The sequence below is a fragment of the Muntiacus reevesi genome, chromosome 15, assembly GCF_963930625.1.
Source record: "Muntiacus reevesi chromosome 15, mMunRee1.1, whole genome shotgun sequence".
Classification (NCBI taxonomy): domain Eukaryota; kingdom Metazoa; phylum Chordata; class Mammalia; order Artiodactyla; family Cervidae; genus Muntiacus; species Muntiacus reevesi.
The window spans coordinates 38913502-38931743 of NC_089263.1; the positions used below are offsets into that span (position 1 = coordinate 38913502).

The window sequence follows — 18242 nt, forward strand, 5'->3', positions numbered from 1 at the left end:
CTTAGTTTAGTAGCGGTGGCAGGGGTCAGACAACTGTAAAACATTGAAAAATCTTGAAAGAACTAGAATTGCTTTATGTTGTAATTGTAAACATTTATAAATTTTTGTATCTTATTTCATATGGCAACCCACTCCAGTACTTTTGCCTGGAAAATCCCATGAACGGAGGAGCCTGTTGGGCTACAGCCCATGGGGTCACAAAGAGTCAGACACAACTGACTGACTTCATTTCCACTTCCACTTCTTCAAAGAAACTTGAAGTTATAACTGATCACTTATACATGTGCATTATGCAGGAAAGAAAAAAATTTCAGTCCATGAACCTCAGTACTCAAGGGAAGGGTCTTGAGTCTACATCAAAACTGACAGACAATTATATGTTTTAGATCTTAAGTTAAATTGTAGTGTTTAAACATGTATATACAGCCAGGTCCTTTTTTATTTTTTCTTTTGGCTATGCTGGGTCTTCATTGATGCTTGCAGACGTTCTCTAGTTGTGGCATGCAGGGGGGGGTACTTTCTAGTGGAGGCACGTGGGTTTCTGATTGTGGTGGATTCCTTTGTTGCAGAGCACGGACTCTAGGGCGCACAGGCTTCGGTAATTGTAGCACAAGAGCTCAGTCATTGCAGCTCACAGGTTGACCCCTGGGATGTGGAATATTCCCGGATCATGGATTGGACCCATGTGCCCTGCATTGGCAGGCAGATTCTTAAGCACTGGACTACCAGGGAAATCCCCCCCCTTTTTTTTCTTTGCAATAACTGACTTTGATTAACTGATCACTGCTCTCCTGATCACAGTAGGGAAGAAATTGTACTATCCTGTAAATCAGAACATTTCTCTGTCTGGATTTTGACTAATCTGTTTTAAATGATCTTTTATCCAGTATACTACTGAGCGAATGTTCATATGACCTTGCTGTCTTTTCTTCAAGGCAGAAGAAAATATATCTTATAGCAGAAGTCCCCAATGGACAGACTGTCACCATCTTCTACCTCTTTTCATCCCAAATAAGATTAGTCATTATCAGAACTTAAAGAAATTTTCTTTACTCCTAGTATGACCAAAGACAGCTCTTGAATGTGTGAAGTATCTTTCAGTTTCTCACGCTGAGTTTCTGGAGACTTCTTTCACATCTTCAAAAAACGAAGTGTGGAATTACCTTTCTCTTGCTCTTTGCTCGCTTTACCACTATCAGATTTGTCATTAGCAAGACTCAGTAGAGTCATAAAGGTTAAATTCAAAGAATTAAAGACTTCTTACAACTCAATAGAGAAAATGCACAACCCAGTTGTTAAAAGGGCAAAAAATTTGAACAAAGATTTGACTGAAAAAGATATCTGAGTGATGAATAAGTTCAACATCAACAATCATTAGAAAAATAACAAACTAAAACCATAGTGAGATACCTCTGCATTTCTATCAAAATGTCTAAAATTTAAAATATTGATCATGTCAGCCTTTGGCAAGTATGCAGAAGAACTAGAACTCTCATATTTTGCTGGTAGAAATGTAAAATGGTACACCCACTTTGGAAAACAGTATCTCTGTTTCTTAAAATGTTAAACATAAATCCATCATGTGCTCCAGCCATTCTACTCCTAAGTGTACTCAAGATAAATGAAAGCAAATATATTCATAATACATGAATATTCATAGCAGCTCTTTGTCATAGCCCGAACCTGGAAGTCCGTCAAATGTCTATCAACAGGCTAACTGAGTAAACAAAGTCCAGTATATCAGTACAGTGGGCTACTATTCAACAATTAAAAAGGAGGTACTATTAATACATACAATAGTATGTACTGGATGAATCTCGGAGTAATTACACTGAGTGAAAGAAGCTACATAAAAAAGAGCGCATGATCTATTGTTGTGTTTACATATAACTCAGAAAAATGCAGGCTAATCTACAGTCACGGAAGGTAGGACATGAAGAATGGTGTTGGAGAGCCAAAGGAGAGTGTTTACAGTGAGAGGATTTCCTTAACTGATGTGAATGATATGTTCACTATCTGGATTGTGTACACGGTTTCATGGGTATATATTTATGTTAAAACTTACCAAATTCTGTGTTTTATATGTTATTTTACTTTGATAAAAGTGAAAAATTCAATGCTTAGCGTTCACCTACTTTAGATGGTCTATAAACAAGAAAACAGATTTTTATTAAGTAATTGAGAAAACCAAAGACTAATTTTGGTAATGTGAATTTTTGGCCTTACAGCTTAAATGACATAGAATAGCAAGAAACAGAGGATATGCTACACAGTTTGTGAGTGGGTAAACCCAGGATTTTTTTTTTCAGTCTCTTCACTTTTAAGAATATGCTGTAGGTTAAACACAGAGTAGCAGCAGACTTGTGAAGAACAGTCTCAGATGTTTAAAATAAAAGGAGAGGACGGATGCATTCTGTAACTTTTTAAATAGATATCTCACATTTTATTTATTTATACCTTGACTTGTTCTACAGAATTTAAGGTCACTTACAATGACAGCACATAGAATAACAGAATAGAGAATAATTCATAAACACCAGGGGTTTACAAATCAGACTACAAAGTAGAAAATCAAACATTGCCCTTATAACTCCTCCGTCCTGTGGCCCCCATTTTCCAGAGTCCTTCACAAACCTCCTGTGGAACTTAGGACTAGAAGGAACCTTGAGACAGAGTTCTTAGCAGATTCCACAAGATAGGTTTCTTCTTTGTTTAGATAAAGTTAGAAGTAAAATGTGCTGTATCTTCCTCTTGGAGATTCATAATGCCGCGTAATATATGCATTTTAAAAACATTTAAAAAAAACTTAAAACTGTTGACTTTGGAATACTTTTAGGGGTTATTTCTTAACAACCAGCTATAAGAACTAGCACTCTGCAGAACATATTTTGTGAAATATTCTTCATTTAATCAGTGAAGGAAGTAAGATATACCTCTTACCTCCAAAAAAGATAAACTATTCCCTAGTTAATGGCAGAGCTGGAACTCATACCTGAAACTCTTTGTATTTTGTCTTGTAATTTGTTTTTGCTCTGCCATTTATCATTGTTACTCTGTTTCAGTCCAACTCAGTTTATCAAGTAAAGGCAAGAATACCTCATTTAAAGAAATGACTTAAAGAATTTTGCATTCTTTTACTTAACTTCTGATAGTGCTATTTTGGCTTTCTTTCGTCTGTACTTACTGATCACCTATAATCTACAGTTCTATAGATGGTCCTTATTTTAAACCAGTGAAAACATTGACATCTTGATTGTTATGTGAGTACTAGAGTACCTTATAAATAACATATATTTTAAGATACTATGTAAATGATCTTGTTTTTACTATAGTGCCTTATAGAGTGCTTTATTACTTCACAAATATTTTAATTTCAAATGTAACATCCTCAGATCATGATCTTTGAAAAAAACATGTGATGTGAGTTTTTTTTCCTTTTAAAGAGAACAAACTTTTTTGTGTACCTATATATCAGGTAATTTAACGTAATAGATGTATTCCCTCATTCTTCAGAGGAAAATGAATCTCAGAGATACTGAAGACATGAAACCAACTGCCAGAGCCTGAAATTGAACTTTGACTTTTAACTTTTAAACCCCGTACCCTGTCGCTGTACTGTAGTTCCTTAAGACATAGCCAACAGAAATGTAATGAGAATGATTTTGCTCTTTTATAATCCTTTTGGAGTAATCTTAGGTTCAGAAGTAATTTAAACAGATGAACAAGAAGTAGAAGTAAGGAACCCCAGTTGTCTTACTAAAGTATTTGACCATTCAAATGTGTGTTTATTGATTTAAAAAATCCTCAGTGGGCCTAACATTTTATGTCCATGAATGCTTAAAGAGGAAATGAAAATTTAGTAGTCAACATTTAAATTGTTTCATAAAACAAGTATACTTTTTTAAATAATGGATTTTTATTAAGTCAATTATGTTGAAATACCACTGAATATCTCAAGAAAAATTGACTATAACAGCCAACATGAATACTTACAAATATATATGATTATATATTCTGTGTATTCATTATTAATATGACTATACTCCTAAAGCTAACATTTGAGCACATACAGAATCATATCTATATTGTTTTCCTTTCATTTGAATTATTTTATATAATATCTATGAAGAAGTAAAAGTGAAAGATGTTTTTATTCAAAGCTACACATATATTCCCAAGATATTGCACATACTTTATTAAATGTGGCCCTCTCTTTTGTTTTCCATTAGATACATGTCTTCTTTTGGTTTTAGTTTTTGTTTTAATTAATAGGCTTTGTTTTTTTAGAGCAGTATTATGTTTGCAGAAAAATGAGTGAATAGTAGAGTGTTTCTATATACCCTCATACCCACCCATCCCTACTTTCCCCTGTTATTAATATCTTGCATTAATATGGTATATTTGTTACAGTTAATAACCCAGTATTAATATAATACTAACTAAAGTCTGTAGTTTACATTAAGCTTCCCTCTTTTGTGTTGTACATTCTATGGTTTTTGATAAATGTCAAAATGATGCAATGATGACATGCATCCATCATTAAGATACCATACTAAATAGTTTCAGCTGCTCTAAAATCCTGTGTGCCTCTGTATATCCTTCCCTCCCTCCCCACACATCCCTGACAATCACTGATCTTTTTGTTCTCTCCACAGTATTGTTTTCACAGTTGGAAGCACTGGAGTACGTAGCTTTTTCAAAGTGGTTTCTTTTACTTTTGTTGCTCAGTCATATGAACTCTTTGTGACCCCATGGACTGCAGCCTGCCAGGCTTCCCTGTCCTTCACCATCTCCCGGAGCTTGCTCAAACTCATGCCCATCCAGTTGGTGATGCCATCCAACCATCTCATCCTGTTGCATCCCATTCTCCTCCTGCCTTCAGTATTTCCCAGCATCAGGGTCTTTTCCAGTGAGTCAGCTCTTTGCATCAGGTGGCCAAAATATTGGAGCTTCAGCATCCATCCTTCTAATGAATATTCAGGGTTGATTTCCTTTAGGATTGACTGGTTTGACCTCCTTGCTCTCCAAGGGACTCTCAAGAGTCTTCCCCAATACCACAGTTCAAAAGCATCAATTCTTCAGCATTCAACCTCCTTTATGATCCAACTCTCACATCCATACATGACTATTCGAAAAACCATAGCTTTGACTAGATGGACCTCTGTCAAAAAAGTAATGTCTCTGCTTTTTAATATGCTGTCTAGGTTCATCATCGCTTTTCGTCCAAGGAGCAAGCATCTTTTAATTTCATGACTGCAGTCACCATCCGCAGTGATTTTGGAGCCCCCAAAAATAAAGTCTCTCACTATTTCCATTGTTTCCCAATCTATTTGCCATGAAATGATGGGACCATATGCCATCTCAGTCTTCTGAATGTTGTCTTTTAAGCCAGCTTTTTCATTCTCCTCTTTCACCTTCATCAAGAGGCTCTTTAGTTCCTCTTTGCTTTCTGCTGTAATGGTAGTGTTATCTGCGTATCTGAGGTTATTGATATTTCTCCTGGCAATCTTGATTCCAGCTTGTGCTTCCTCCAGCCCAGCATTTCTCATGAGGTACTCTGCACATAAGTTAAATAAGCAGGGTGACAATATACAGCCTTGACGTACTTCTTTCCCTTTTGGAACCAGTCTATTGTTCCATGTCCAGTTCTAACTCTTGCTTCCTGACCTGCATACAAGTTACTCAATAGGCAGATCAGGTGGTCTGGTAGTCCCATCTCTTGAAGAATTTTCCACAGTTTGTTGTGATTCACACAGTCAAAGGCTTTGGCATAGTCAGTAAAGCAAAAGTAGATATTTTTCTGGAATTCTCTTGTTTTTTTGATGATCCCATGGATGTTGGCAATTTGATCTCTGGTTCCTCTGCCTTTTCTAAATCCAGCTTGAACATCTGGAGTTCACGGTTCACATACTGTTGAAGCCTGGCTTGGAGAATTTTGAGCATTACTTTACTAGCGTGTGAGGTGAGTGCAATTGTGCAGTAGTTTGAGCATTCTTTGGCATTGCCTTTCTTTGGGATTGGAATGAAAATTGACCTTTTCCAGTCCTGTGGCCACTGCTGAATTTTCCAAATTTGCTGGCATATTGAGTTCAGCACTTTAACAGCATCATCTTTTAGGATTTGAAATAGCTCAGCTGGAATTCTATTGTCTCCACTAACTTTGTTCGTAGTGATGCTTCCTGAGGCCCACTTGACTTCACAGTCCACAAGATGTCTGGCTCTAGGTGAGTGATCTAGAGTAATCTTTTACTTAGTTAAATGCATTTAAGACCCTTCCATGTCTTTTCATGGCATAATAGCTCATTTCTTTTTATTGTTAACTAATAATCCATTGTCTGAATGTACCATAGTTTGTTTTTCATTCAATTATTGCAGTGCATTTTGGTTGTTCTCAACTTCTGGTGTTTATGAATAAAGCTGCTATAAACATCCATGGGGTTGACATAAGTTTTCAGCTTCTTTCGGTAAATATGTAAGAACATAATTGCTGGATCACATGGCAAGAGTTTTTTTAGAATTGTAAAAAGAAAAACTGCCAAACTCTCACACAGGATGACTTTACCATTTTGCATTCCCATCAGCAGTGAATGAGAGTTCCTGTTGCTTCATATCTTCACCAATGTCTGGTGTTGCCTGTGTTGGATTTTAGCCCTTCTGATAGGTGTGCAGTGTATCTTATTTTAATTTTCATTTTTCCAGTATGATCTGATGTGGAGCATGTTTTCGTATGCTTACTTGTCATCTCTGTATCTTTCATGAAATGTCAGGTCTTTGGCCCATTTTTAATCATGTTTTGTTTTTTATTGTTGAATTTTAAGAGTTCTTTGTATTTTCAGAGGGAAAATTCTTTAATATAGTTGTCTTTTGCAATTATCTTAACACTTCTCTGGCTTGTCCTCTCATTCTCTACTAATTAGTAGTATCTTTCACAGAACAGAGACCTCTAATTTTAATCAAGTCCAGCTTTTAAATTATTTCTGTCATGGATCATGCCTTTGGTGTTGTATCTAAAAAATCATCTCTCTACACAGGTCATCTAAAATTTCTCCTGGTACCTTTTAGGAGTTTTAGTTTTGCATTTTACATTTAGGTCTGTGATCCATTTGAGTTAACGTTTGTAAAAGGTGTAGGGTATGCGTCTCTTTTTTTTTTTTTTCCTTTTGCATGTGCATGTCCAGTTGTTCCTCCACCATTTGTTGAAAAGACTGTCCTTTCTCCATTGAGTTGAACTCTTCTGTCAAAGATTAGTCATATATTTGCTTGGGTCTGTTTCTGTACCCTCATCGATATATTTATCTTTTTTTTTTCCCCCCACAAACACCCCACTGTCTTAATCACTGTAACTTTTAAGTTAAGTATTAAAATTCAGGTATTGTCAGTCCTCCATCTTTTTTTGTCTCCTTCAATACTGTGTTTGCTATTCTGGGTATTTCATGTCTCCATATAAGCCTTAAAATGAGTTTGTCAATATCCACAAAATAACTTGCTGGAATTTTGATTGGAATTATGTTGAATCTATAGATTAAGTAGAAAGAACAGACATCTTGACAATAATGAGTCTACCTATTCATAAATAAGAAATGTCACTTCATTTATTTTTTGGAGTACTAATGAAAATGGTATTATGCTTTCATTTCAGTTTCAATTGTTCATTGTTAGTATATTGGAAAGCAGTCAACTTTTATATATTAACCTTGTAGTCTACAACCTTGCTGTAATCACTTATTAGTTCCCAGGAGATATTTTTTGTGTTTCCTGGAGATTTTCTACATAGACAATTGTGTCATCTGCAAACAAAGATAATTCTATTCTTTCTTCATAATCTGTAGACTTTTTATTTCCTTTTCTTTTTTTAGTTTATTGCATCAGCTAGCACTTCTAGTACAGTGTTGAATAAGAGTGTGAGCGGGAACATCTTTACCATGTTCCTATCTTAGCAAGAGAGCATCTAGTTTATTCTCATTCTGTTTTCTGGGAGCGATTGTAGAGAATTGGAATGATTTCTTCTTAAATGTTTGGTAGACTTCACTAGTGAACTCACCTAGACCTAATTCTTTCTATTTTGGGAGGCTATTATTGATCAGTTTCTTTAATAATATAGGCCAGGTCACTCCATAAAGTGAGTTTTGATAGATTGTCTTTCAAGGAATTGCTTCATTTCATCTAGGTTATCAAGTTTATGGGCACAGATTTGTTTTAAGTATTTTTTTATTGTAGAATAAAAGTAGACTTTAGTGACATATATAGACCACAGACTATTATAATATAGCATAGAGATGCTTTTAACCTAGGGGAAAAATTATCTAAATATAGTTCTGGATGATGCTAGAAACTACACATTTAAAGAAGAAAGAAAGGACAAGAAAAGGCTACTAGAGTATGAAGAATCTTTAGTTAAGATCAGGTCGTATCTTAGAAGTATAGTTCTAAGTTCATTTTAGCTTAAGGATATACTTGCCTGTAGACATTAAAGTGTCCTACCAACCCTATTTAATTCATAATATGAGATATTTCTTATGTGTTATAGCAAAGAAGGGTTTATCATCTCTTCTCCCTCCTGTAAGAAGTTCAAGGAGAAAAATATTGGGATTCTTAATAGTGAAAGGAAGGGTAACTATCTAATCTCATCTTGTATTTCACTGCTGACTCTAGAATTGGGGCTTGGAGACAAGGGAAGCCCAAGAAATACCACTCTTAATTTTGTCGTCATCCAATCATAGACTGAGGGGAGACTTGTGAATTGTAGCTAGCAGTGAATAGGTGCTGCCTGTAACTAGAATAAACAGAGGAATGGTTAAAAAAAAAAAAAAAAAAAAAGGAAATTAGAAAACCTAATTACAGGAAAGAAAAAGGAATTCCTTCTGTGTCTTGTGTGGGTCATCAGTAGATCTTCCTGGGTTATGGGTTCTCAAAAGAAATACTACTCATACACCGCAAATGACTCAAGAATTTTTAGAAATGCCCTTTCTTTTCTTCTTTTTAAACTCAACAGGCTATTGGCTGTTGCCAGTTGAAAAATACCATACACATACACATACTCTATATGTTCTTTTAGATTAACAAAATGATAAACCCAATTACAGGTAAATAACAATTCAGTACATTTAGTTGGCTAATATATATAAAATACATATATATATGGTTAATTTGATACAAGTGTTGACACAGTGTACTGAAAAATGAAAAAATATCCTCCTGATTGTAGAAGAACTTTATAGAGTTTTTTATTATTTTTTTTAAATCACATTCTTCCCTTAGCTCTTCTAAAGGGATTTTTAGAAAATTCATGACTCTCGGAGTTTATATCACTAGATATAATTTGTTTTCTACAGATAGTCCTTTGTTGTTCTATAATATTCCCTTCTTGTTCATTTGTTCTTGATATTTATTGAAGCTACCAAAAATAGTTTATTATCTTGACCTTGTTATTTTGCTTTATATTTTTAATTTGTCTTATTTTCCATGTAACTCTCATTATCCAATTTGTGTTCTCTGAATCCATATTGTACAAGAAATACCAATCTTTGAGACAGAAGTTGTTTCTCTTAGTATTTTCCCTTTTTTAAGAAATTGAGAAAGGACCTATAGATTATTATATCTCTGGACAAATTCACCACATATATGTAAATTATGTGTATTACCAAAAAAACAAATAGATACTAATTGACAAATATACTTTCTTTCATAAAGCGTATACAAAGGAAGCAATAAATTGTTCTTGAGGAAAATGTAATTTTCCCTACTGTTTATCTGTGGTGTATATGGAATCTGGCCTGGATTTGAATCTCAACTCTCTACTACTTCTACTCTGGTAACCTTGAATAAATTTATGTTTCTTTGTGTCTGTTTCTTCATCTTTAAAATGGGACTAATAATTCCTTGTTCATAGTGTTGTCTGGAGAGTTAAATGAGATAATCTGATTTTGTAGCTTTTAAACACAGTTCTCTGGTACCCTAGACTCAATAGAGACATTTAATTGGTCACTTGTATCTATTTTATGTTTAGGGTTCTGCAGAAGATTTGGTTTGAGAAAGAGGGTCCTGAGGTTCTCTGTTTAAAAACATTTGAAAGCCATAGCTGTAAGTAAAGTGCCTTGCACATACTAGATATTGAACAGATACTAGTTCTCTTATGCAGGTTAGAAAATCTTTACTTCATTCCTTTCCCTCCCCCATGAGGCTCCTTCCCAGTCACTATATTGAAATGCCATATGATTTTTATTTAACTCCTTTATGGAAATATAGTTCACATAACATACAGTTCACCTTTTTAAAGCATACAATTTAGTGGTTTTTACTATATTCACAGTTACACAACCATAATCACAAGGCAATTTTAGAACATTATCACCTTCAAAAGAATGTCTAGCCATTAGCCGTCAGATTAACTTTTTTAAAATTCTGCTTCCATTGTTCATTAGAAGTTAAAATGTGGATACCTTAATACGTCAGGAAGAGCAAAATGAGTCTAAGTGAGCCATGTTTCTTCATTTATGTAGGTACACACATTAGATTCCATTATGGCATTTAGCATACTTAATTTTATCTATTAAATCACTAAAGCTTGATTCTCTGAATTTTTCACTTCTGGAAGTTCATTTATCTACTTTCATAACTTTTAAAGATGATTACTTGATCTGTACATGTCTTGCTGTTAGCTTAGAAATTTGACATATATTTTGCTACGAGACAGGTGCTTTGTTAGATTCCTAGGGTTAAACAATTAATTAGAAACACTCTAGGAAGTTTATAGTTCTAGAAGGGTATGTAAACCAAAGAGAGTAATGTGATGTAATCATTGCTATTATGGAGAAGTGAAGAAGGAGATGGGGAAGGAGCAGGAAAGGGAAGAAACAGAGGTTCAAAGTTATAGAGAAGCTGCAAAGATGCTAGACCTTGAAAAATTAGTAGAATTCACTGGGCAGATGATGGAGGAGAAATGTTTTCTAAAAAAGCTAAGAGAATAATTCAAACCCAAGCCTTGAGGATTAAAAGCATTCACTACTTTTAATGGAAAGTCAGTGAGTTAATTGATGTGGCTAGAGGGAACTGAACCTGGTGAATAGTGGTAAAACAGAAAAGTTGGCTGGAGCAGATTGTGAGGCCCTGACAGACTAGCGCCTTATTTTATCTCCTTCCCCCTTCCAATCTTGGCTTTATTCTACAGATAATTAGGCTTTCCCGGTCTAATATTTATGTTAACATAGGGCTTCCCTGGTGGCCTAGATTGGTAGATAATCCGCCTGCAGTGCAGGAGACCTTGGTTCGATCCCTGTGTTGGGAAGATCCCCTGGAGGAGGGCATGGCAACTCACTCCAGTATTTTTGCCTGTAGAATCCCCATGGACAGAGGAGCCTGGCGGACTGCAGTCCATGGGGTCACAAAGAGTTGGACACGACTGAGTGACTAAACACACACAGTTCCTAATACCGTCATTTTATTTGCCAGGAATTATCTTTGACTTTTTTCACTATTTTCCTTCTTGTGTAATTCTCATGTTAATTATTAAGTATACATCTCTTTGTTTCCATTCACACAGTCACCAACATGGTCACTTTCCTAGGATCTCCTTTCTGTTTCTTTTGTTCATTTTTGATACTGCATTTTTCCATTCCTAGTACTTTAGCATCTATCTATTTTGTTTATTCAGAGTAGCTTTATACAGTAATTAAAATAGTTCCTATATCAGGGAATCTAAAAAAATGTGGAGAGCCATTTGTAAAAAACAAACAAAAACTCTATTACAAAGTTTATTAACTCTTATCTCAACTTCACTCAAGGAAATTCTGCGTGTACTGGTGTAGAATATATTGCTGAGTGAAAACAAGGGAAGCAGAGTATAGTATATTACCTTTTGTGTCAGAAAGCAGAGGGATATTAGGATATAGATACTATTTGCTTGTATTTGCATAGAGAAGCTCAAAAGCTATAGGAGAAATAAATAGCCAAAGAAGCAGGTGGAAATAGGATAGAAGAGGGCAGGAGTGAGGACAGGTCTCAGTATATTTACCTTTTCATGTTTTGATTTTCAAGCCATGTATTGCATCTGTTTAAAGCTCTGGCCTTGTATGCCACTGCGGAGGACTGGGATTGAGGGGTTGATCGCCTGTTGCCTCGTGTGAAATCACTGCTGAATCTGCCATTCAGATCTATCTACTCTGATCATGCCTTGATATGATCCCTTTAACCAGGGCTTTCCTGGTGGCTCAGACAGTAAAGAATCCGCCTGTAGTCAAGAGACCTGGTTTCGATCCCTGGAGAAGGGGATGGCTACCCACTCCGGTATTCTTGCCTGCAGAATCCCATGGACAGAGGAGCCTAAAGAGCTATAGTCCACGGGGTCGCAAAGAGTTGGACATGACTGAGCAACTAACGCACAGACACACACGGACAGAGGAGCCTGGTCAGACACAACTGAGCTACTAACACGAACACGCAGGCATACTCACACACAGACATGATTCCTTTTAGTGAAATGAACTCTGTCTGTCCATGTCCCCAAATCACTTTCAGAACAACTCAAAATTCATCGCTTCCTTCTCTACAATTGGTTAATATTTATTTCATCCTATCATCTTAATTTAATGTTTATGTATATTTTCATTCTTTATTGATATCTCTGTTTTCTCATTTATTTCATGAATGATTTCTACTTTGCTTAGATTGGTAACACCTTCAGTAGTAAAGCATGTTCTTGTCTCTCTCGTCTTATCTGAAGCATAATCTAATAGATACTTCATGATTTTTATTTACCTTGGATTATTCTAACATGTTAATTTCATTTGGATAATTTTAGTCAACATATTTTAAATTAGAAAAGCTGCTGTACAGGAAAGCAAAGTTTGACTATTTTGCATTATCTAAAGTTCAAAGTATTTAGTGGGAAAATGAATGAGGAACAGTTAAAGCCATTGAAAATAATTAGGATAAACTTCTGTCTAGTTAGGATAAAAGTATGTGAATTTACTCACTAAAAAAGTAAACATAACTTGATCACTTGACATTAATTTGCATGAAATAGTGTTATTTGTATGGTAGTTACTTATTAATACAATAACTGAGATTTGTGTGATTTTTGTCTTTGTTAACATACGACATGCAGAATTATTCTAAATTTATAAGTCAAATATAAATGAAATAGTCAATCTTGTTTTTTACACTAAGTTTATGGTTAAAAGTAAAATAAAGTAAAAGTAAATTCTACTAGAAAATTAACATTTGTTTTTGAATTTGATCATAGAAAATAGACACTAGTAAGCAGAGAGGTTTTTAGTATGTTTTTATTAATGTTCTCTAATCTGATACTTATTTTGAAACAGGCAAGAAAACTGGATGTATATTTTGAATATGAAGAAAAAATAATGAGCAAAACGACTCTGGATAAATCTCTTCTAGATATAATATCAGACCCTGATGGTATGTATCATAAATTTGAGGTTAATGTAAGTTTTTCGTCTGACGAATCCAGCATTTCAATTTGAGTAAAATTTGAATAGAATTCCTGTTTTTCTCACAATCTTTGCTATTAATGAGATAATGAAATGATCTGTTTCCTGTTGAGAAGTTTGTAGCATAACAATTCCTAAATTAGAAAAATTATTTGCATTTTATTTTATTGAACTTTTCTTTGAAGATATAAGCACTTTTTATATTCATTTGTTTAAAGTGATGCATTTGAAGCTCAATTTCTGCTGGCTTCAGATCTGAAGGTAAAACATTCAAACCAAGCATGACACATTCTGCTTTGGTTTAACCCTGTAGAGCTTCCTGAAAAGATGTGTCAGTATCTAAAACTGAATTCTGTTCTAAATACTTCGACAGTTCACTTCTAAAGAAACTCTGTAGACAGTCCCCTTATATTTATCTAAGTATATGTTTGTTAGATTTTCTTTAAACAAGATATAACTATTTGTACTTGAATTATATAATCTATTATTGTGTTCAACTACAGTGATCATAAAGTCTGCACAGAGTTTTAGCTTCTAAAATCCTCTAAACTTTAGAGACTTGTTGATAGTTTCAGAAGTTTTCAATTCAGATCTCAGCTCTTTTCAAAAATGAATAAAAATCATGTAAGCTATTAACTTCTATTTTGCATACAAGTTCTTCAGCTGATAATGGTTTTTGAGTTATTTTGGTTGTGACTTTTAGATTTTATATCAAGTTGGAAGGTAATAAACAATTTTTTTTGAAATGTTTGTAATTAAAGGGTTCTATTCATAAAAATTTCTGAGAATCCCTAGTATTGGTCACACTTATAAAAAGATAGATTTGTGGGGAGAACATAACATTTTGAAGGTATGTGTACTTTACAGTGAAAAAATATGTAACATATATCTAAGTCCATCACTTCAGAGCTATTTCTTGTTATTTACAATCAGTTTTGAGTAAAGTTTAAGCAAAAAATATGCTGATTAAAAAAACAATCAGAACCTTTTTCATTTCCCTTGCTTTCTCAAACCAATTCATTTTTAAAGACATTAAGTAGAGCAGAGCAAGGTAGACATTCATGCACAGTGGCAGTGTAGTATGTCTTTTGTTCTTTTAGTCACTAAGTCATGTCCAAGTCTTGTAACCCCATGGACTGTAGCCCTCCAGGTTCCTCTGTCCTTTTAAGATTTCCTAGGCAAGCATATTAGAGTGGGTTGTTCTTTCCTTCTTCAAGTACCACTTTAGTCCAGAACAAGATGTCAGAATCCAAGCAGAATGAGAAGGCATCCACAGATCAGGTAGAGGGAGGGTTGATAATCTAACTAGAGGTATCACAGTCCCAAGTGAGGTGAGCAGGGTGTCCATATGTGGGAGCAGTTTAGTCCTGGAGTATGAGGGCCCTATCAGGTTAAGGAGGGTGACCCTGCAAAGGACAAACCAGGCATTGGCTCAGAGGGGGTGAGAAGTATAGCCAGGCATATGTGTGTGTCCATTGTAGGGAATCAGAACTAGAGTGGAGTGAGATGACATCTCTGCAGGCAAGCAGACAGTAGCAGAGTTAGGATATGTGTTACATACAGGGGACTGGTTAAATAAATAAATATATCAGATAATATAGTGGGAGCGAGGTTTCCTGTCATCAGGGATGAAAGTTACAAATATTAAAAGGAAGAAAACTAGAATGAAACCTGTAATATTGGAATTGGAGGTGCCGATATGGACTTGGTATTTTCATTAAATACTTGTCAAATAGAGAAGTAATTATAGATTTTATGTGTGTGTGTGTATTCAAATATATGCGTTCCCTAGTTCTGCCACTTGAGCAGAATGAGGAGCAACAGTTCTCCAGTAGTAAAACTTTTAGCTTCTATATTCCCCTTTCCACAAGGACTCATTGGCGAAATAAATGGTTGATTCTAGGGAGAGGAAGTACAAAGTAAGCCTGAAACATTGTGTTGTATCAGAAAGCAAGAAAAGTACTCAAAACATGATGAAATGTGCCAAAAAGAACCCAAAAGTCAGCTTGAAGAGGCCCCCAATGGCCAGATCATGACAGTACCAAAATAAATAGTGATGATAACAGATTATAACATACTGAATGAAATAAGAAGCCATGAGTCCATACAGATATAATTAATGAATAAACAGAAATTTTCCAGATTATTTACACAGTTTGAAAGTACCTCCCTACAAAATACTTATTACTTACAGAGGAAGAAAAATAACTTGACAGAGGAGAAGCCTGATAGATGTCTTACTAGGTAATCACATTGAACGTCAGCAGTAATGAGGCATCCTGAAATAGTGTACCACCCAAAAGATTCATTACAACAAATACAGTATCACTTTTGTTGTATTCCTGTCAAAGATGTACAGCCTGACTCTAATCATGAGGAAATTCAGTCAAAAATTAATTGTGGAGTATTATACCAAAAGGAAGGAAAAAAATAGCCTATAATCCTTATCAAGGCCATGAAGTCAAGAAAGACTTGAGGAACTGTTTCATACAGAAGACAACTGTATGTAAGAGATGACAGCTGTTTCCAGCAACACGTGATTCTTTTTCCCATAAAGGATATTATAGAGGCAGTAGTCGAAACTTGGAGTGACATCCAAGGATTAGGTGGTAATAGTGGACCAACACTAATTTTCTGATTTTGATATATTATTATATTCTGTTATTTTGAAGTTACTATATTGGAGAATGTCCTTAACATTTGGGAATGGTGGGAAAGCAGTTCAACACCTTACTCTCAAATTTTCCAGGGAGAAAAAAGCTCTCTGAATTATACTTACAACTTTTCTCTGAAGTATCAAATTATTCAATGAGGAAACCCTGCCTTTGAAATAGCAGTTGCAGTAGAAACTTGGATGTGACAGGAGGATCCAGCCTTTAGCTGCAAGCTCCAGACTCTGGACTACTCACAGTTGTAAAGGATACATTTTTCCAATTTCCATTTAGTTCCTCTGTGACTAATGTCATTATAAACGTTGCATGCCCTCCAATTCTTAGCATCCTATGACTTAAAAACTTTAGCAGAGGCTTTTAGGACATTGACCCTATTGGAATTATAAAATACATTTCTCCTTGTTGAAGAATGGGAACTGTTCCTTCGCTAAGCAGAATAAGCACCCACTCTTAGAAAAGGCCATGCTGTATGCTGAAGATATTAAAAGCAACAGCAGGGACCCACAGGTCCCTAAAACTCTGAGGGAAGGAAACCTTTCTCTCATATATTAGGATCCCTTACCCCAAGAGCCTACAGCAAGCCACAATCATCTTTCTTTCTTTGTCTTCTAACTGCTTTGTCATAGTTGCAGGAAATAGAGCAGGGTAGCTAAAGCCAACGCTTTCTGGGTGGAGCACCAAAAAGGGAAGGCCAAGGAAACTGGAAAGTACCGGGGAGGTTACAGAAGGAAGGAAGGAGCTCAGGAAAGCAACCCTATAAAGTTGTTAATGAATTCCTGGGCTTACCTCTGAGTTGTTCATGCCTAAATCTGATCCTACACAGCAATTCCAAGGACTGAGAGGTGAGGGACAAGATGACCTCCAAATTCCTATACTGGCTGCTGGACAGTGGGACAGAGCCAAATAGCACTGCAGACATTTTGAAAATAGAGTCCATGATAGAACCACAACTCACAGAGGCTGGTAGGAACTTTGGCCTGAACCCAGACAGGCGAATTACCTGTTAAAACAAAAATACCAGCTTTCTCCTAGGATTTAAACAAGACCCTGCATCCTGTAACCTACCTCAGAATGTTTGAAATACAGTATCTATTTGTAAACATAAGAACTTAGGAGAGCCTGTCTTTCATCTTTATTACCAAGTCTTTGTCATATTTAGGGAGTAAGGATAATTTGAAGATAAAAAAATCAATGGGTTATCAGTCAGTATGTTTTGAAAAAATTATTCTTGTTTTTATTCTATAGTGAAGTATAACAATTCTGAGTTCTTACATATTGGGATACACTTTGAAGTGTATCCAAGTTGTCCTTACTTAAGTATTGTTTAGCATCCCCCGTTTCATTTCAAAAGGGTACTGTTTTAGAATTACATGATTATCCTACCTATACCATTTTTTTCTTTTTGAGTTTATATCTGAAAAATTAATCTTCACATTATAGACAGTTTGGAAGCTGGACTGCAGATGGTAATCCTGTAATCCTATAGTATTTCATCTTTTTCTATATCTGTATTTTACATGGTTGTAATTTAGTGCCTATAACATTAAATCATTTGAATCAAGAAGCTTATTTTGTCACATTTATGTATGCCTTGAGTTTATAGTGTTGACCATAATACATAACAGCTGGAATTGTGAAAGTCTTTTTTTTCCTTATCTGTTTCCCCTTTGTAGCAGGAACTCCAGAAGATAAAATGAGGCTGTTTCTTATCTATTACATAAGTGCACAGCAAGTACCTTCTGAGGTATGTCCTCTGTATTCAGTTATTGGGAGGAAAGGGGGATACTCACCTGTTTCAGAAATAGAAGTAAAAACCACTATGGCCAAAAGATCATTTCATTCCTTCCTTTAAAGGAAAACAGCTAGTTCTATATACTGCTGAATTTTATAGCAGTATTTGTCACCAAGAGAATGATTTACTCATGAAATATCTCACCACTTTTAAGTTGTTTGAACATGAACAGAATTCAGGTGACCAAAATTCTTATTTCTGGAAATAACTATTCTAGTAAGTTCCAAAAGTTATAGAAATACTGTAATTTCATAAGATTAAACTTCAGATTCACATGTCATATGATTCGTATAAAAATAGCATTGAAATTTTGTACTTAAGTATAAAAAA

General features: G+C 35.1%; 1 protein-coding gene across 1 annotated transcript in view; it reads left to right on the top strand.

Annotated features, from left to right (window-relative positions):
- SCFD1 (sec1 family domain containing 1) overlaps positions 1–18242 on the top strand; it is a 113543-nt gene that overhangs the window by 55276 nt on the left and 40025 nt on the right. Inside the window, exons 15-16 of the mRNA XM_065905847.1 lie at positions 13320–13416; positions 17794–17864. Of these exons, the coding sequence (XP_065761919.1) occupies positions 13320–13416; positions 17794–17864 (168 nt within the window). The remainder of the gene's footprint in view (positions 1–13319; positions 13417–17793; positions 17865–18242) is intronic.